Below are 21,443 nucleotides of genomic sequence, written 5' to 3'. Positions count from 1 at the left end.
TTAACCATAAGGTTCTCTTGTACTAAATCAATATATATAAATGCTTTTATATTCTAAACCATGTGTAACATATAATTCTAAATGCATATAGTACAGAAGGAAAAAGAAATAACAGACAATACATACATACCTAGGAACACCACTAATCTTACAGAAGGTTTATTCATGGTAATATTTTATTTCCACTCAGGCTAAATTGTTTGACAAAAATATTAAACATTTAAGCTTATAAATATAAACTTGCTATAATTTATAATCAGGTCAACTATGGGGAAAGAATAGAAAAAGGAGGCAAAATATTACTAAGCTTGTAAGGGCCTTTCATTCAGTAAAAAAAACCTCCTTTGTTTTAAGGGCTGTTATCTGTTAAGTCTATATGATCTTTTCCCACCTTAATATTTATTATTTTAACTAAAAATTAGAAAATAAAAAATACACAGGAGAATATAAGCATTACCCAAAACCCAACACCTAAATATAATTTAAATAATTTTGCATAAATCCTACTAGATTATCTCCCTCTCATTTTTATAATTTTAAAACAAAACTGGGAAGGTTGTTTAATCTGCTTCTTTTACTTACTACAATGAAAATAATCTCCATGTCATTACAGTTTTCTACAACATAGTATTGCAGTGACTATCTTTTTTCTTTTTTTAAGTTTATTTTATTGATTATAATTTTTCCCAATTTCCCCACTTTATCCACCCTCTGCCCCGCACCCCCCAACCCTCCAGAATACCCCCTGCTTAGTTCATGTACATGGATTGTGCATATAAGTTCTTTGACTTCCCCATTTCCCATACCATTTTTGATTCCCCCCCATTTATTATGTGCCTCCCAATTATTCTTCACCCCTGTACATTTCCTCCCATTCCCCCCTCTACCCTCCCCACTGAAATCCCTCCATGTTGTCCATTCATGATTCTGTTCCTGTTCTAATTGTTTGCTTAGTTTTTTGTTTTCATTGTTTTTCTTTTCTTTTAGGTTTATTTGTTGATAGTTGTGAGTTTGTTGTCATTTTACTGTTCATATTTTTTATCTTTTTTCTTAGATAAGTCCCTTTAACATTTTATATAATAATGGCTTGGTGATGACTAATTCCTTTACCTTGACCTTATCTGGGAAGCACTTTATCTGCCTTTTCATTCTACATGATAGCTTTGCTGGATAGACTAATCTTGGATGTAGGTCCTTGCCTTTCATGACTTGGAATACTTCTTTCCAGCCCCTTCTTGCCTGCAAGGTTTCTTTTGAGAAACAGTCTAATGGGCACTCCTTTGTAGGTAACTGTCTCCTTTTCTCTTGCTGCTTTTAAGATTCTGTCTTTATCTTTAATCTTGGGTAACTTAATGATGATATGTCTTGGTGTGTTCCTCTTTGGATCCAACTTCTTTTGGACTCTGAGCTTCCCAGGCTTCCTGGAAGTCTATTTCTTTTGCCAGATTGGGGACATTCTCCTTCATTATTTGTTCAAATGAGTTTTCAATCCCTTGCTGTTGTTCTTCTCTTTCTGGCAAGCCTATAATTCGGATAGTAGAACGTCTCAGGTTGTCCCAGAGGTTCCTAAGTCTTTCTTCACTTTTTGGAATTCTTGTTTCTTTGTTCTGATCCAGTTGGATGTTTACTTCTTCCTTTTGTTCCAAATCATTGCTTGCATCCTGGTTTCCTTCCTGTCACTGCTGGTTCCCTGAATATTTTGCTTTATTTCATTTTGGGTATCTTTCATTTGATTTTTCATTTTTTTGGCCAAGCTCAATCAGTTCTGTGAGCATTTTGATTACCAGGGCTTTAAATTCTCCATCAGATAGGTTGGTTATCTCCTCATTACTTAGTTCTCTTTCTGAAAGAAAGTTTTGCTCTGTTCTTTCATTTGGGCCCTATTTCTTTGTCTTGGTGCACCTGTTAAGTTGTAAGGGTGTGGGGCCTTAGGTATTCACAAGGGCAGGGCAACCCTCCTTGCTGTGCTGTGGTGCTACCTGTGGGGGAGGGGCCAGAGAGGGAACAGTGCAGCTCACCTCCTTGGCTGTAGCCCATTTTCCAATGTGAGACAGGGAGTTTCTCTCACCGCAGCAACTGCCACAGTCCACAGTGAGCCTCAGTTTCTCCTTCAGCCAGCTCTGTCCGCAGGGTCTGGTGCCTCATTGTGGTTTTTTACACTTGGTACTGCTTGACCACGGGTTCTTTCCAGTCTGGTCAACATTTTCTTTAATTTCTTGGCTGTCAGAATTCCATGCAGTTTGGTTTTCTGGCACTTCTGGTATCATGTTTGTTAAGTTTTAGATTGGTGGTTATCCTTGTTTTGATTGTGCAAGGAAGTGAAGGGTTTCTACTTAGGCTTCCATCCTGGCCAGAACTCTATCTCATAATTTATTTAAAGAAGCTTCTGTTAGTGGTCATTTAAATTATTTTTAATTTTTAAATATTAGTAACAGTGCTGCAACAAGTATCCTTACAATTAAATCTTTATGCATATTTATCATTAAACATTTAAGAGAGATGCTTAGAAGTGGCTTGTTAGATTAAAGGAAAAGTAAAATCTTTTTGGTTTTTGAGAGATAATATCAAGTTTAAGTCATTCTTTAACACTCATCCTGTAGCAGTGGTCCCCAACCTTTCAGTACCAGGGACCAGTTTCGTGGAAGACAATCTTTCCATGGACCAGGCAGGCGCTAGGGGGACAGTTTTGGGGTGATTCAAGTGCATTGCATTCAAGCTCATCTCCTGCTGTGGGGCCTGGCTCCTAACAGGCCTGGACTGGTACTGGTCTTGGGGGTTGGGGAGCCCTACATATCACCCTTTCCCCAATTTACACACAGTAGAGAAATAAATTCCAAGTGTATCTAGTAGGGGGATGTGTAAAAGCTAAACAGAAACAAAATTTGGAAACATTAAACATAGGGGTATGGTTTTATGATATAAGGGCAGAAAAGGCTGCCTTAAATAGAACACCAAAGAACTCATAAATAAAACCAATAACTGATATTACTGTATTAAAAACTTTAGTACAATAATAATGTAATGAAAATTCAAACATAGCCATTGACAGTAAAAATTTTTATATATTTGATACTTAAAACCTATTACAAGGGCTCTTACATATTAATAACACTACAAAACCATAAGAAAAATGGGCAAAGAACTGGATCTGGCAATTGACAAAATACATATAAACTTTTAATATGCACAAGAAGATATATTCACTGATACCACTAAGACAATCCAAATTAAAGATTTTGTTTTCAACTGTCAGATTGCTAATAATTAAAATTATAATATCCGGTTTTAGTGAAGATGTAAGAGCTCTTTCATATAAGAGCTTCTGATGGTAGAGAAAATTGATAAAAAGATTGTTTTGGGAGGTCACATGCCTGTATTTCAAAAAATTTTAAAATATGCATTCCCTTTGATTTAGCAATTTTCCTTCTAACTGAAATCCTTCCATAACTATACATATACAGAGACATTTCTACAAGAGTGTTCACTGAAGTACTATCTATGGAATCTATACTATAAGATATTATACAGCTATTAAAATGAATGAAGTAGAACTACCCTTATGCACTGACAGAAATATCTGTAAGGCATTAAGTTAAAAAAATCAGGCTGTATAACTAAAGGCTGACAGATACAGATGGAGTGATTTGATTTTTTTTAAAAAACCCCAGTGTGTAAGTAAATGTTCATTTTACATATATATGAGATAACGGAAATGCATGAAAAGAATAACTGCCAAATTGTTAACAATAGTTCTGTAGAAAGAAACCGTGGGGACGGAATGCGTGGTATCATAGTATGTGAAACAAAAGGGAAATTCTGTATTGTTCTCTGCATAATTTTACTGTTAGAAGTACTTACTAAGAATGTATTGGTATGGTATTTGAGTAATTAAAACACTACCACATCTCCTGTATAGCTATTCATGTTCAAGTTAATAAAAGTTCTTGAAAGACTTAAGAATGAATTAGCTACTTTGAAAACATTATATAACTCTATTTCAACTAAAATAAAGCCTAAATTGGATAAAAATAGTATAAACCTATCAACTAAAAACTAAATTTAATATTTAAAAATGTGAGTAATTACTGACATGGAATTGTAGCAGACATCAAGGTTTTATGTACACAATCCAAAATAGTTTTGTAATAAAGTACAGTTTAGAACTCTTTTGTTTCAGCAAGAAGAATAAAAAACTAAAACTGTGGATTAAATTATAACCCAAATCTATTTAGATAAATTTTAAATTTTAGTTCCTTAGTTTTAGTATTTAATTACTATCCTTACCTGCAAAATCTTTCACATTCACATTTGCCCCTAGACTTATTAGTTCTTTGACTTGTTTCACATCTCCTCGAATGGCTGCCATGTGTAAAGGAGTTTCACCACGTTCATTTCGTTTATTAACTTTATCTTTTTGTCGAGATGAGGAACTCGGAGTTTTCTTTTGGGCTGGTGTTGTTTGTGATGAATGATTTGGTGTGGAATCTATAAGAAGAAAGAAAGTTAGGAATATCTTCCCACCCTAACAATCTAAAACTTGACCCAAATACATGGAGTAGATCTTCCTTTAGGGTTATCATGAGCCATGTTGCATGGGCCAATTTAGAAAAAAATGTTTTATTCTGTTTATTCATAAAACTGGCTTAAAATGATTAATAAAGTATCAGTTATACACCCTAGAAGTACTTGTTCAATGAATAATTTGATAAATTACAAAAAAATGTATTTTTCATGGCTACTATTCTAAGACCTAGATGAAATGACACTGAAGACTAGAGTCACACCTCTGCCTCAAAGTATTGGAGTTGTACTCTGATATTAAGTGCAAATTAAGGTAGTGAATGACTTTAGTATGAAAAGGAAATTTAAGAACTACAAGAAATAAAGTCTGGAAAAGGCCTTTAAAAAGTGAGTGATGAGAAAAAATGTGCTTTGCTGTGATTCCCAGTTTTTGATTTTTGTTTTGAGTTTCTATATCAAAAACAAGAATGGTAAATTAGAAGATGTCCGACGTCCTCTCATCCCCATTTCATAACTACTAGAGAAAGACAAAATTAAAAAATGCTTTCTTATCAGTTAAGGATTCAAGACACATGTACAATGTTAATAATTCTGAAATTTACAACTATTTAAAAGAAACAACTGCTCTAAGAGGGAAAAGTCTGTGGGAAAAAAATTTCTAGTGTAACTAGAGCCCTAAAGTAATAAACATCATCCTTTCCTTAATAAGAAAAAAGTTTAAGGTTTACCTTTTGAATTTTAAAGTATATTGTGTAATTATCCATTTCCTATCTATGACTTTCTATAATGTATACTCTGTATACATTAGAGCAAACACCTTTTCTATCTTACTCATCACTCTATCTTGATGTCTTAGAAGACTTTTTGGTACATAGTGGCACTCATGCAGTATTTGTCAAATGAATAAATAAGTTTTATTATAATCTTTATAATCATATTATTTATTAAGAATATGAGCTACTGAACTTCTTAAAAACAAAATAACATACTTGTAAATTCACACAATGTGCAAGGAATTCATACAAAATTTTCTTAGCCACACCAAAACAACATTCATACACACAAAACAAAACTATCCATAATGGCAATGAGGTCAAACATAATAAAAACATGGGAAATTAATTATGAAATAGATAAAACAATGAACCCTAAAGTCTATTTATAGGCTGACAAATAGTTTGATATTTCAAAGACTTTCCACTTTAATTCTACATATATATTCTGACTAAGATGTACTCTTAAAAAAAAAGAACCATCTGCAGAACAGCTATTATAATATTCTTATTTACATTTAAAAAACAAACTATAACAGCCCTGGCTGGTGTGACTCAGTGGACTAAGTGCCAACATGCAAACTGAAATGTCACTGATTTCGATTCCCAGTTAGGGCACATGCCTGGGTTGTGGACCAGGTTCCTAGTTGGGGGCATGTGAGAGGTAACCCATCAATTTTTCATGTTTCTCTCATACATCAATGTTTCTCTCCCTTTCTTTTTCCCTCCCTCCCCTCTCTCTAAATAAATAAATAAGATCTTTAAAAAAAGAGAATAACGTTCTTTAAAAAATAGTAATAACTATGTCAGCCCAGTTGTCTGGGTTTTATCTACCTTTTTAGCTCCTTTACATGAATTAGCATGTTGGTCTGTTTGTTCCCTGTTTGTTTTGGTCCTGCTGGTAAGCCACTGCCAATTATTTTTTCAGGGTACAGTACATGAATAATCACACACATGCTTCCTTAATTAGAAGTGTGAAATGAAACATGAGATAAATGTACATAATATACTGCAGATATTTTTCTTTTTATAATAATCTACATCTTAAACGATAATGAATAAAATAACAATAAAACATAGACTAAACTCCTGCTTGTAAAAGTCATAATATGATAAGCTTATTAGTCTACCATCAGGGTGCTAGTAAACTGAAAAGTAAACTATAAACCTAGAAGAAGCTTCATAGAAATTGGGGCCAAAAAAAATTCTTTGGTGAGGTAAAAGCGCACAGTTTGGCAACAGATTTCTCAAGCTGACTGACCAATTTTTAAATTGTTCATTTTAGTTGGCAAATATTACTACGTGTCCACTAAATACAAAGATTCCTGCTCTTATACACATTTCTCATCTAGTGGAGGATATAAATAAACAACTGTAACACAAATGAATGTAAAGTTACAAACTTATGCTATGAGAAATTCTGACTACCATATATCAAGGAAGAATAAAAATTTAAAGTAGTTAAAAATAACTGTTAAGATAAGGCTGGAGTCGGGGGAAAAAAAGAGTAAACATGAACTCAGTGACAGTAAATATCACCTGGACTGTTGTCTCTTGCTGTCATCTGCATAAGAAGTGCCATCTGCTTTCGCTCTGAGAGTGGATAACCAAAAAGAATGCTAACTGGTGTGGACTTCTTATTTCCAGTTTCCTTTTTTGTTTTCTTCTTTTCTGGACCTTCTTTCTCTGAAATTATTAAGCATGTAAGAATTTTAAACAAATGTAAGCACTCACAAGCAAAACATTAAGATGACTTCTTAAAAATAGATGTGTATACATATATGAAAAACATGTACATGAAACAGCAATAGACAAAAGAGCACATTTATTATATTATAAAATCAATTTTCTTCCTGAATGTGTTAAAAAAATTAATTCTATTGTTTTCAGAAAACTAGTAACATTTGGAAATTTACTCCCAGTAAAATTATTTTAAATAATTTTTCTATTAATATATAACTTCATTAACCACATTTCAAATATTCCTTAGTGTTACATCTTTGAAACTTTTTTCATTATAATTTTATTCTCTTTATTGCTGCTAAGACTATATAGCAATATTCCTTCAAATTACTTTCCTAATTCCACTAATGATTTATGCAATCTTCTAAGATACATGTGTAAGACATGTTTCAACACAGAATAATTATTGATAAAAAGACTGAATCCCTTTATTCCAGTCATAGGAAAGTTGAACAAGAACTATTAATTGAAGCTAAAATGAACAAATTAAAAATGTGTATGTGTGTGTGTGTGTGTGTATGGTGGTTAACAGAGATCTTGCAAAAATTAAAAAATGTCTGAAGATTTTTTAAAGTGATTGGATCTGTTCTAAGTCAGCTCTCAGACTTAGCTATTTGGGAAATACTTTGGCAATGCAGCCAGCATTCCCCATTAAGTGAGAGGAAATTAAGATGGAACTGGATTCCTCAGGTCAAAAATATACAAATATCTGTTTTTCCTTTAAGACTTCTCTGGGAGTTAATTCAGGTGGCTCTATAAGAGCTAATGCAGAAAGTCAGCCTATTAACTATTTAGGCATATATTTCTTGGGAAACCCTATACAAATATCTGGGACTTACTAATCTAGGTTTGAGGGTTCTGCAAAGAGGGTCTACAAAAGTAAATAAGTAAGTAAAATTTAAAAATAAATGTACAACAGAAAAAATCAGTGGAAGAAAAACCTTAGTTGTCAATACTGTGGTATTTTTTAGGAAGACGTGTCCAGTAGCTTAATCTACTCTAGGAGATAAGTATTTATTAATCTAGCAAGTTTATGAAAGCAATAAAAGTTTGATATTAAATACTATTAAATATTATTATTTACATCATAAGAACTTAAAGTAGTAATTCTTATAGTGCACCACTTAATTAGAATATACTGGCATCCCAATGACCTAGAAAAATTAGATTTCCTAATATTTAAAACACCTCTGCCCATAAACCACTCAAAATTCAGCCACTCCTGAATTGTCCCTTTGGTTGATATTTGATTTTACATAACAAAAACAAAAAAAAATTTCAAGATGTAAGTCAGTCTTTATTAAGAATTCTAGCCCTGGCTGGCGTAGCTTAGTGGATTGAGCATGGGCTGCGAACCAAAGTATCGATCCCCAGTCGGGGCACATGCCTGGGTTGCAGGCCACGTCCCCAGTGGGGGCCAACCACACATTGATGTTTCTCTTTCTCCCTCCCTTCCCCTTTCTAAAAATAAATAAATAAAATCTTTTAAAAAAAGAGTTTTCATACATTATCTTTATTTTCCTCATTTCATTATCGTTAATGACCCAATTTAGTACAAATCCAGTTTCAGCAAGGTTTCACCTAACTTACTAAATTTCTCATAAAGCCCTAAACAGGTCTTTTGGATAAGGCTATATTTTTCTGAAACATATACTTTTTCCTAATAATGTTCTGTTCACTTTGGTTCTCTTGTATTTAATAAGGAACCCAAACTGTTGTTGTTTTAATGGTTTTCCATCTGAATAACAAATCTTTAAATATTATGAATGTACTTTTCACCTAAAAATAAAACATTTAACAGTGTGAAAATTTTGTAGAAAACAGAAAAGATGTATTAAAGAATAAAGTAAAATCTAGTGATTAGAGGAAATGAAATAACTAAAAAATACATAGTATCTATCCTTAAAAATAATTTCTAAAATACTGGGAAAAGTTTTGTCTTTTATTTTTTCATTTGCAAAACAATTTATGTTTTTGGTTTTAATTGCATTTCAATACAATGTCTTAAAAAGAACATACTCTAAAGTGATATATGCTCAATTAACAGAAAAAGTGAGACACTTATAAATTCATTATTAGAATTCCATGCTGACAAATAATCAAAGATATAATTACATTTTGAAAAGGAAAAAACTGGATATACTCCAAAGAGTCAAGCTAAAATTCAAATTAGATATTAGTATCTAATCCAAATTCAATTTTTTTCTTTGAGTGACTTTAGTCATTCTTTGATTTCATGTTTTACATGAGATAAGAAAAGGTAAGTAAATAGTAAGGTGTGTAAGATAGGTTTGAGATAATTAGATACCATTATTCAAAATTAAAAGTATTAGAGTAACATGTCCCAAAGTGTGCTTTTTACAGTTTAAAGTATTCAACAAAACTCTGGCTATTTTGGATCTACCTTGCAAATAATTTGTTTCCTGTGACCTATTTAAGTAAAAAAGTGATCATACACTACATATTTGAAAGAATTAGGTACTTCTCAAGTTTTAGTAACCAAAATATATATTTATATGTCTAAATAACTGGTCAGTATTTTAAAACTTAAACACAGGAATACTGACACATGTACTCATTTAAAGCACAGTCTAATACAGACTTGAAATTGCACTCAGCCACCCCGCTGATATTTTTTAATTCAAATGATTCACTTACAACTAAAGAAAAACAGAGAAATGGACTATTCAACAATCCAATGTTCTTTAATTAAAGGTTCAGAGAATCTTCAGAAATATAGACATGTGTTGGTCTTATCATCTTCAAAACAATGCTTTCTTTTCAGGTCTTGTCAGAATAAACACTAAGCTCAACACTGTTACATCCCAATTAAGTGTAGAGTATATTAAAGAAAAGAGACAAAACTTTTTCTTGGGGGGCTGGTTCATAAATTTATCAGTGTCTCAAAAACTAAAGAATATGACATTTTCCCAGAAAGCAGTCAATGTGTAAGGCATCATCTCAAATACAGATGAACATAATTAAGAAAAATAATTTGAGAAAAAAATGTTGCCATTATTCTTTGGTTCTAAAGTATCTAAACAAATCTCTTACAGTTGGGTGCTTATTTTATCTTTTGATTTCCAGCAAAGATATTCAGATCATGAATGGCTTCATCACACCTAGCTCTTTGAGGTACACCCTGGCACTTAAGGAGTCCCATTTTAAACCTAATGCTGTATAAATAGGACCCCCAGCCCCAAATTTTGATAACCAAGTACTATTATCTTATCATCTCAATTAACAGTGTTAGGATAATTTTAAGAATAATTAGTTGGTTCTATACCCCCTACAAATTTATAAAATGAAGTATATCAGAAACAGAAGGTTTATTTCAGATGTTATAACTGAATGTCATATGCTGAAAAGCAGACACTTAGATACTAGGAACTAAGTAATATTTTACATTAAAAACCTTCAAAGTTAAGAATATAAGTCCATTTTAAAAAAAACAACACACTTCACTAATTAGCTGTCACATACTAGAAAATACATTTAATTTTTATTTTAAAATGTTAGCATTTACCATATTTTGCCACGTATAACACACACTTTTGCCCAAAATTTTTGAGGGGAAAATAAGGGTGCACATTATACATGGCTATGAGTTCATATTATACATATAATAATCCCATGTATAGTGTGCACAAAAACATGAGCATGCATTATACATGGCAAAATATGGTATATTTTTGCTTGTATTCTTCTATCTGAAGCAATTATGAAGCATAATACCTGGTGCCATAGCCAAATAGAGAGGTTCCAATACAGTTAACGGTAATGGTATTTCTCCAGGAAATCTAGTATTTTAACCCACTTTTAATTTCAACATAGGCAGCAAAGTCAACTGACTAAAGAGTTCAACTTGAAAATTTTATAAAATGTGTTTTTTAAAAGAAAACCATGCATAATTAAAGGGTCAGATGACACTGTCTATCAAAATCAATAATATACTTGGTATACCATGTGAAGGGTATACAGCTAACAGACTAAGCACCTTGGGTATCTTACTACAGGGGTTACTACAAGGGGTTGACTTGCACATTATTTTCTATACAAATGGTGCCCTGATGTTGTACTGTACATTTGAGTGCCAGTTATACAGTAATTCTGCTTATAATGTTCACACATAGCATGTTTTGGATGGGATACACTGATAGCTCAACAAAAGCTAGAAAATTTGGTTATCATTATTTAGTTCACTTATTCAGCCAAAAATATCTATATACTGGTTGGAAAGAAGTTATTTGTAGTACCATAATTAACTGCAATGTCACAGAAACCACTGGCTAAACAGGAGCCCCTAATAATCTAATTACCTGAGTATGTCCTGTAAGAAGATATAAGTCTCTCCCCCCAATTTTCACTTGTATGTCCTGGATCTGAATCTACAGAATGAGAAGAGACAGGAGAAAAGAAAAAAGCACACGAAGGGAAATGCAGAATTCAACAAACCAACATTTTTCAAAAGACCACTAGTTAGTCAATGATAATGCACTATTTTTCCAAAAGGTTATTTTTTTAGGGTAAAGCCAAAAGTACATATAAAATCAGGTTTGGCCATACCTAAGATTTTAGTTTCTTCAACTAGAATATTGAAATTAAGAAAGTCAACCATGCATTCTTCAATAGATATTACTGATGCTATTTTTAAAACATATCATGGCCTTTGAGGTTATATAGTTTTTCAAACTGTGAAAAATGATAAAAGATGCAGTCCTCTACCACGGTTTTTCTGTTTAGAATTCATCTTTAGAAAATTTGAATACTGGACTTTAATCACCTTTTTTGTTTTAAGAGGGCCAAAACTACTCAGAAGAACACTCTGGACTACAGTATCATTGTAGACTACCAAACTTTCTATAAATTATACACATTTCAAATAGTATAAAATGCTACACTGACTACTACTAAAGACCTCTTAGAAAGAGCAGCCTAAATCAGAATGTTTACCAGCTAATGTAAGAATATGGAATTCTGCCTAACAATTCATGACAGACAAATAGAATTATGTAGAATTAACTTTTGGCAATATGGCTGGAGCAGATATTTTTACTTATAAACAATGTGCCAATTTAACTCATAATATTATTATTCTGATACTCATTCTCAACTTATTGACACGTATTTTTTTTCCAGTATCACTATTATGGACATTAAATTTGAATTCAGTTAGGTATAAGACAACAAAAGTGTTAAAAGAAACAAGTAACTCCTAAATGTAGAATTTGAAAATGTTAAAGATAAGCCTAAATAAAAGTTTACTGAAAAGGCTCACTCAATTGAAAGTGAAATCATTAACAAAGTAACATTTAGGCCAATTCTAAAGCAAGTGGGTACATGGATTGAATGACAAACCTTTCAATAAACACTTATATTTCAAAACTGAACACATTAAATTTGCAACTAAAAGAATTCCATGAAGAATATTTAAAATTTTATTTAAAAACAAGCAAAAATTTGAAATGGCCTCCATACGTCATATAGGGGGAAAAAGGGTGACAACCAGGAAGTTGTGCCAACAAATAGAGTTAAATGGATTACTAAAGTAGATCATATTACTGTGACAGATTAAAGCATATGAATAAACTGAACATTCATTAACATAGGAGGGAGTATAACAGTTTATCCAGATCTTCCTTTCAAAGTAATCGACCCACCCTCATTCCACACACCCCTTAACTTTTATTCAAATAACTATGTTCATATTTGGGGCATCTAAATTGTATTCTATAAAAACTTAATTGAGGAGCTTAAAAATGAAAAGCTTCCATATCCCAACCCTTTCCACAAGCCACTTCCTTCTATGCTATACTGTGACTAAACTATAATGAAACTATTACTACCTGTTGAGGTTTTTGTACAACTCTTACGTGCTAAACAGAGTGACTATCTCTCCCTCATATGTTCTTTATAGTAAGTTGAGAATAAGGAAAAAAAATAGGAAGAAGGATTTGAAAGGTTTGCACTATATGTCAGAAAATTTTTTTAATGGCCCTGGCCGGTGTGGCTTAGTGGATTGAGCACTGCACTGTGAACCAGAGGGTTGCCAGTCCAATTCCCAGTCAGGGCATGAGCCTGGGTTGTGGGCCAGGTCCCCGGTGGGGGGGTACATGAGAAGCAACCACCCACTGATGTATCTCTCTTTCTCCCTCCCTTCCCCTCTCTCTAAAAATAAGTAAATAAAATCTTTAAAAAAAATTGTAGTAAGTAATCATGGGGAAGGGACAGGAGTAAATCTGTAATAAATAACCTCCGTGAAAATCACCAAAAGGTGATTAAGAGAGGCACTGATTTAATCTGCTACTTTAATATAGTTATCAAAAAAATTATATTAGTTTTACTTTAAAAAGTTCCTCTCTCTAAATCTGCTTGACTTGCAGTAAATAGAACAAATCTTTTAATGGCACCTAAAGCTTAAGGAAAATAAAACTTCTAAGGCTGGCAGGCGGAGAAAATTTAGTTTAAAATATTTGAACATGCTCTGCGACTGCCACCATAGACTTTGGGAACAGATACTATGTATCTCTTTGGATTTCTCATATCACATTATCTACATATGCCAAAAATAAATTAGTAAGCAAATAAATAATGTTTTCTAAGAGAAATCAAGTATTTATAAAAGTAAAGAATGTTGTATCTAATTATTTAAATAATACTACTCATGAGTAGTAGTATTGATGAAGTCAATACTACTCATTTACTTCTACAGGACAGAGATCTATCAAAAACTAAAGAAAAACATGTGGCCCAATGTTGTTTGAGGTAAAAGAATATTCATATACTGCTGGATACTTTGTAACTATAATTATTTTGGAGAAACATCAGAGAAATGTTTACTTCTTTAACCCCCCAACCCTTCTCTCTTAGGAATGAAAAGAAATAAAAAATTCAGGGTATAATAAAAATACAATGTGTAAAAATGCTTTTGATGACATTACTCATAACAAAATAACTGCAAATTTAGTTTAGAGGCCAAGAAGAGATTCATTCACATCTAGCCTCTAGATAGCTGTTCAGTACTTTTATGCCAACGAATTGTGGCTTTCCCTTGGATGCCATTAAATTAGGAAAAAAGGAAAATATGATTTTATGACTGGTTGTACAGAAAAAAAAATTGCTTAGGTACAAACATCAGTTATTAGTTACTGTGCTAAAACTTTATACTATACAGTGGCAGCACTGTAAGGCACCTACCTACCCAATATTCATTCTCTCCTTCTTACCAGAAATACTCCAATTTTAAATAGGATGACGATCTGCCCAGCTAAAAAAGAATTTGGCTTTTCAGATCTCCCAGTAACAGGGTAGCCTAGCCAATGAGATACAGGCAGAAGTTCCTAGGAAAGTTGTTTCATCAGTAAAATAGGTGAAGTCTCGCTGGGAGAAAAAATACTTTTTGCTTTTGGTCCTTGCTCTCCTATTTTCTGCGCAGGAAGAAGCAGATGATTTGTGACTATAAGGCAAAATGCCAAAAACAAAGCCTATATATAAGCTAAGGGTGGCAGAGTAGAATGATGAAAAGCACGTAGTCCCTGATGGGATTATTGAACTTTATAAGCATAGCAGTTCACACTAGGGTATTTCAAAATAAAGACTAAGAATGGCTCATTTCACTGGTGGCATTACTGCTGATTTTGGGACCAGTGAGCCTTTCTTGGACAATATAAACATCTTTTAAAAAATAGTAATGACTGTGTTTTATAAAAATACATTCGTTATTTAAAAAACTCAAGCCATACAGAAGTATACAAGGAAAGTAACAAATAACCCCAAATCCTGGAAATAAAATGTTAACATCTGGTGAGCATCATTCCAAGTATCCCTTTAATATATATAAAGCCAAAGCAACTAGAAGAGAGACAGAAATTTATATAAGAATTGGAAAATCTATACATGCACTATTTTAAAATAAAAAGCTGTAAGATTACTTTCATCCAATATAAAAAGAAAAAAAACTAAAGAAATTGCTTCTTTTCTGTATCATATACTAAAATATAAACACACATATAAAAGAATAAGAAAAAAATGAAAAATTTAAGCATTTATTTAAAAAAAAATAAACTATGTATTTCAGTGTGAATCCTTTGGTATGAGGCCCATAACACACCCACTACGTTTAGACTTAGTTCTACAATGAAACAGACTTTTAAACAGTCTTCTTTCAATATGTGTATTAATATCTGTCCTGTATGCACATACAAACATACAGAATATGACTAACACAACCAAACATACTTATTATTCTATAACCTATTTTTCAGTTTATCTAGTATAAACATCTTTCTATACTGCATATTCTTTTATAATATTTTTAAGGATAAAACCAGATTTCTTCGTTGGATTTACCATAATTTAACAAATCTTATATTAGTTGACAATATGTTCCTGGTTTTTCTTTTTGCTATTATAAACAATGTTAACATGAATATACCTAAAGATAATTTTTACTCATCAATAATTATATGCGTAGACCAAACACCAAACAATATTAATACATTTTTAGATTTTGATATGTGTTGTCAGATTTACCTCCACCAATATAGTCCAATAATTTAAACCTACTAAATAAAGCAAGTTCCTATTTCCAACCAGGGACCACTTGGTATGATTTAGGCCAACAGTTTTGTCAACCATTATATTACCTACTGATTTTTTTTCATATGTTTCTTTTCCTACTGTAATTTTGTTATTCTGAACTACTGTTTGCACCTTTTGTCCACTCTCCCATTTTTGTGTTTTTCTCTTCACATTTAAGAGGTTTTTAAATACTAAGTATATCATGACAAGGGTTGTTATATATTTTTCCCTCTGTATCTTTATCCTTATAATTTTATAGCTAATAGTTTAAATTATAGTACACTGCACAGAATGCCAAATATGGGATTTGATGCTATAATTATATTTTATATGAGGATTATCACTTACCAGTCCTCTGCATTCTACGTTATTTAAAAAAAAAATAACAGTAAGACAGCTGGATTGTAAATAAGACATTTTGCTTTGGGCCTGGGGAAATTCTTAATGCTGTGTGTGTGTGCATGCGCATGCACATGTGGGCAAAAACTAAATCTTTCATTTATTATTTTCTGAAATTTGTAAATTCAGCCTATGGAAAAATTAATATATATGTTTAAATCTATCAATCTCTTCTTCAGCACTAGCACATAACATTTCCTAAAGAAAAATAAGAGTCTGGTATGAAATAGTCTTGGAGAGAGAGCTGCAACATTCCTCTAAAATTCAATTAAGTGGACAAACTGTAGGAGGGGAAAAATACATAATCCAATTACTAAAATATGAATTCAATTATGTTTATTTAGTGCCTAAAGTTCCTATCTTCCTAAGTAACATTATCTCCTTTATTTGATTCTAAATAAAGGTCAAGTAAGCCACCTGATCTATTAAAAAAGCTTCTCATGGGAAGTTTATCATTTTGAAACCCTATTTATTTCTAAAAATATGTTGACAGTGTTTGAATTTATCTAACTTCCTTCTTCAAACTACTACTAGAAATATTACTGTCAATGAAAAACAAAATCTGATTCTTTAAGTACTTTAAAAATGACGAACAAAAGGATCTCCAGGGAGAAAATACAAAATAAGTAAATATAAAAGTACAAAAGCACCTTCTGAGCTAAGTGACCTACTAATAGCTTCAGAACACTGCTTAAGAATAAGGAAAATCACACTTCAGGAAAAGAAAAAAAAAAAAAAAAAACCAACCCAACATTCTAAATCTCTAGCAAAAGTTAATGTAACTAAAACTGGGCAAATCACGTAAGTTCTTAATTACTCCAAAAAGAGTGATTTTCAAGATTTAAAATACAATGAGTGTTTAAGAACGGTTTCTAATTTCTAGTTCAAGCTAAGAGACCTACCTACCTACACCTACCTACTTTTAAAAATGTATACTAAAAATTAGCCCGGGCTGGCATAGCTCAGTGGATTGAGCGCAGGCTGTGAACCAAAGTGTCACAGGTTTGATTCCCAGTCAGGGCACATGCCTGGGTTGCAGGCCACGGCCCCCAGCAACTGCACGTTGATGTTTCTCTCTCTCTCCCTCTCTCTCTCTTTCTCCCTCCCTTCCCTCTCTAAAAATAAATAAATAAAATATTTTTAAAAATGTATACTAAAAATTAAATATTTTCTAAAGCTATGTTAGATTTCAGAATCAAAATCATTTACACATTGATGATTACGATGGCTATAAAGCTCTAAGTAGGATATACCGTTATCTCTGTATATACACTCAAATTGAAACACTAATTTTCTGTTAGTGAAACTAAAACATTCTTAAGAATAGTTCATATTTAAAATTTCAAGCAAGGGATAAAACAATTATGATAAATATGTAACATTCAAGTATGTACTAGTTTCAAGAAATAATTAGCTCAGGAGTAAAACACAACCTAGTAACTTATCAGTGGTAATAAGGTTCTAATCCATTCTGAGATTGACTGATGTCAAGTATCATTTCTGACATATAAGAGTTTTGAGGAAAAAAGTTATATGAATTAGGCCGTTAGTTTCAATAATCCCCCTTTTTCTGGGGCGGGGGGATACATATTTCTGATTCATTTCTGAATCTAAAATGCCTAAACTTTTTTCTCTGGTTGGTTCAATAGTGTGTCACAAAAACTCAACTTTTTCTCAAATCTAACATACCCTATGCTCCCTATTTCATTATTATTAAATGCTCCTCAAAAAATTAAGTCTGAAAGTAATAGATTTGTAGTGAACAGTGAGAGAGTAAGAAAAAAAGCAAACTGTTTACAATTTTTGATTAAGAAATCATGCTTAGTGTTAACTATGTAAATTTCTGCCTCAAAATGGTAAATCTGAGATACTGACATACAAAAATTTTTCTATTGGGGTGAAAGAGGAATAATATGAAGAAAACCACAGTAAAAGATGATTAAGATTTTACAGAAAAAACAAAAACAAATTATTCTACCTGTGTCTGAATCTCGTTCTTCATTTCTTGATGGGCTAATGGTAAAAGGAAGTTTACGTTTCATGGATGATTTCTCTTTCATCTCCTTGCCCACATCACTTCGATCAATTTTTGGAGTTCTGCTATAGGATGCAATCTTGTCTTTACTCTAGTAAAAAATCAAATATGAATAAAATTATAACAATATTAGCTAAGTACAGGACTTCCAGTCAAGAAGTAGGCATGGGTAAATGTAGTCCACCTATTTAATAAAATTACAGCTAAACTACAGAATACGTATCACTCACAACTTCAGAATATCGAGCTGTGTGGAAGTCTAACAACTAAGGAATTAAAGACACCACATTCATCCGGACAGGTAGGAAAAATGGAGGGGCAGAGATGCAGAATAGGCTGGTCCCAACCCCACATGTGGTGAATGTAAAATAGAGGGACATCTAGGGAGCAAGCGATCCCAGCCCCACACCAGACTACCTAGCCCAGGGTTCCAGTGCCAGGAAGATAAATCCTATTAACCTCTGGCTGTAAAAACCAGGGGTGGGGAGTTGGGTCAGCAGAAGAAACTGCTGGATTCTTAGGCATTTCCTCTTGCAGGGCCCCATACAAGGACTTAGACTCATTTCCTCTGGGCTCCAGCACTGGGGCAGCACTTTGAAGGGCACCAGGGGCATACAGGGAGGAACTGAAGTGTACAGCATCAGGGCAAGAGCTGGGGGATAGCTTCCTCCCAGTCAGAACTGTAGACAGTGGCCACTGTACATTTTCTGAGCCCTGCCCCACACAGAGCCACAGTGTGGTGGCATCATATCTGAGTCTCCATCAACCTGGCTCAAATGGTAAGCCCTGCCCTGACAATTACCTAAAGTTTCACTCCATCCAAATTATGGTCTCACCCAAGCTGGTAATAGTGGCTTTTCCATATGAAGGGCTGGGCTAGGCAGTCTTCAGACCTTAAATCCACTCAAACACCCAACTGCTAAGCCCAGACCCATACCTCTCATTGGATGGCTCCAGGCATGGCACTAACAAAAGTCATCTGCAGATCACTTTACAGCTTAAGCCAAGGGGCCCCAGTGGAAGCTGACCTTGGCCTGCATAACCTAGGAAACACCAGAGCCTGTGCACCCAGCAGATAGTCATGGGCCTCACTGGAGAACCACCTAACCACCTTCAAAAGCCACAGAAGGAGTGGTTGTTAGCCGGTCACGGCTAATTCTACTAGCTGCCTGGACTGGGTATATCTATCCTACTGACCTGCTGACAGTAATTAAGACTCATCTACAAGAGGAAGGAGTACTCAGACCACACAGATGACAAAACTTGAGTACCTAGCTTGGAGGATAGGGAAGGTCATGTCACTGGACCCCACAGGACACCTAGTACATTAGGCCACACTACCAAGACAGGGAATCATAGTAGCTCTACCAAATACATAGAAACAAACACAGGGAAGCTGCCAAATGAGGAGACAAAGAAACATGGCCCAAACGAAAGAACAGATCAAAACTCCAAATAAACAACTAAACAAAATGGGTGTAAGCAATCTATCAGATGCAGAGTTCAAAACACTGGTGTGATCAGGATACTCAACAAACTCAGTGAGGACCTCAACAGCATAAAAAAAGATCCAGTCAAAATGAAGTATACACTAATTGAAATAACAATTTACAGGATATCAACAGCAAAGTGGATGAAGCCGAGAATCAGATAAATGATTTGGAACATAAAAAAGAAAAAGACATCCAAACAGTACAGCAAGGAGAAAAAATCCAAAATATCAGGGATAGTGTAAGCCTCTGGGACAACTTCAAGCATTCCAACATTCACATCATAGGGTTGCCAGAAGAAGAGAAAGAGCAAGAAATTGGAAACCTATTTGAAAAAAATAATCAAAGAAAACTTCCCTAATTAGGGGAAGGAAATAGGCATACAAGATGAGAGAGCACAGAGAATCCCAAACAAGATGGATTCAAAGAGGACCACACCAAGATGCATCATAATTAAAAGGCCAAATGTTAAAGATAAAGAGAGAATCTTAAAAGCCGCAAGAGAAAACAGTTAGTAACCTACAGGAGAGTTCCCACAGGACTGTCAGCTAATTTCTCAGAAGAAATTTTGCAGGCTAGAAGGGATCAGCAAGAAGTATTCAATGTTACAACCTAGATTACTCTATCCAGCAAAGCTATCTTTTAGAACTGAAAAGCAGATAAAGTGCATCCAGACTAGGTAAAGCTAAAGCAGTTCATCATCACCAAACCATTATTATATGAAATGTTAAAAGGAATTATTTAAGAAAAAGAAGATCAAAACTATGACCTTTAAAATGGCAATAAAGAGGACTACCAGCCAAGGTGGAGGCATAGGTAGATACACCGAGCCTCCTCACACAACTAAAAGGACAACAACAAACTTAAAAACACAAAACAACCAGAACTAAGAGAAAAATTGAACTGTATGGAAGTCCCACAACCAAGGAGTTAAAGAAGAAACACTCATCCAGACCAGTAGGAGGGGCAGAGATGGCAGCTGGGCAGAGAGGACTCTCGATGCGGCAGGAGCTGGGGGACAGGGTCAGGCAAGGCTTGGCTGGCAGACCTGGGGGTCCCACATTCACATGTAGATAAACTGGGAGGAACAACTGGGGAGCAAGACAGACTGCATAACCTGGATTGAAGCGTAGGGAAATAAAGCCTCAAAGCCTCTGACTAAAAACACCTGTGGGGGTTGAGGTAGCAGTGGGAGATACTCCCAGCCTCACAGGAGAGTTTGTTGAAGAGACCCACAGGGTCCCAGAATATACACAAACCCATCTATCTAGGAAGCAGTACTAGAAGGGCCCAATTGGATTGTGGGTAGCAGGGGAAATGACTGAAAGCCAGCAGAGAGCAAAGAAAGCAGCACTGTTCCCTCTCAGGCCCCTCCCCCACATATAATGTCACAACGCAGTCACATGGGTTGCCCCGCCCTGGTGAACAACTAAGCCTCCAACTCTTACTATGTAATAGGCATGCCAAAAGAAAAAAAATGGCCCAAATGAAAGAACAGATCAAAGCTCCAGAAAAAAATGCAACTAAGTGATGAAGAAAAAGCCAAACTATTGGATGCACAGTTCAAAACACTGGTAATCAGGATGCTCACAGAACTGATTGAGCTTGGTCACAAAATGAAGGAACAAATGAAGGCTGCCCAAAGTGAAATAAAGCAAAATATACAGGGAACCAATAGTGATGGGAAGGAAACCAGGACTCAAATCAATGATTTGGAACCAAAGGAAGAAAGAAACATTCAACCAGAACAGAATGAAGAAACAAGAATTCAAAAAGATGAGGAAAGGCTTAGGAACCTCCAGAACATCTTTAAACATTCCAAATCTGAATCATAGGGGTGCCAAAAGGAGAAGAGGAAGAGCAAGAAACGGAAAACTTATTTGAAAAAATAATGAAGGAGAA

The 21,443-nt window shown here is 34.0% G+C and overlaps 1 protein-coding gene across 1 annotated transcript in view; it reads right to left on the bottom strand.

Annotated features, from left to right (window-relative positions):
* The window catches only part of ANKRD12 (ankyrin repeat domain 12), a 157,452-nt gene that overhangs the window by 59,862 nt on the left and 76,147 nt on the right, over window positions 1–21,443 (bottom strand). Inside the window, 4 exon segments of the mRNA XM_036009317.1 lie at window positions 4,285–4,485; window positions 6,834–6,980; window positions 11,357–11,425; window positions 17,995–18,142. Of these exon segments, the coding sequence (XP_035865210.1) occupies window positions 4,285–4,485; window positions 6,834–6,980; window positions 11,357–11,425; window positions 17,995–18,142 (565 nt within the window).

The sequence above is a fragment of the Phyllostomus discolor genome, chromosome 9, assembly GCF_004126475.2.
Source record: "Phyllostomus discolor isolate MPI-MPIP mPhyDis1 chromosome 9, mPhyDis1.pri.v3, whole genome shotgun sequence".
Classification (NCBI taxonomy): Eukaryota; Metazoa; Chordata; class Mammalia; order Chiroptera; family Phyllostomidae; genus Phyllostomus; species Phyllostomus discolor.
The sequence above is the reverse complement of the archived record's forward strand: the minus strand, read 5'-3'. Positions and strand labels throughout refer to the sequence as shown.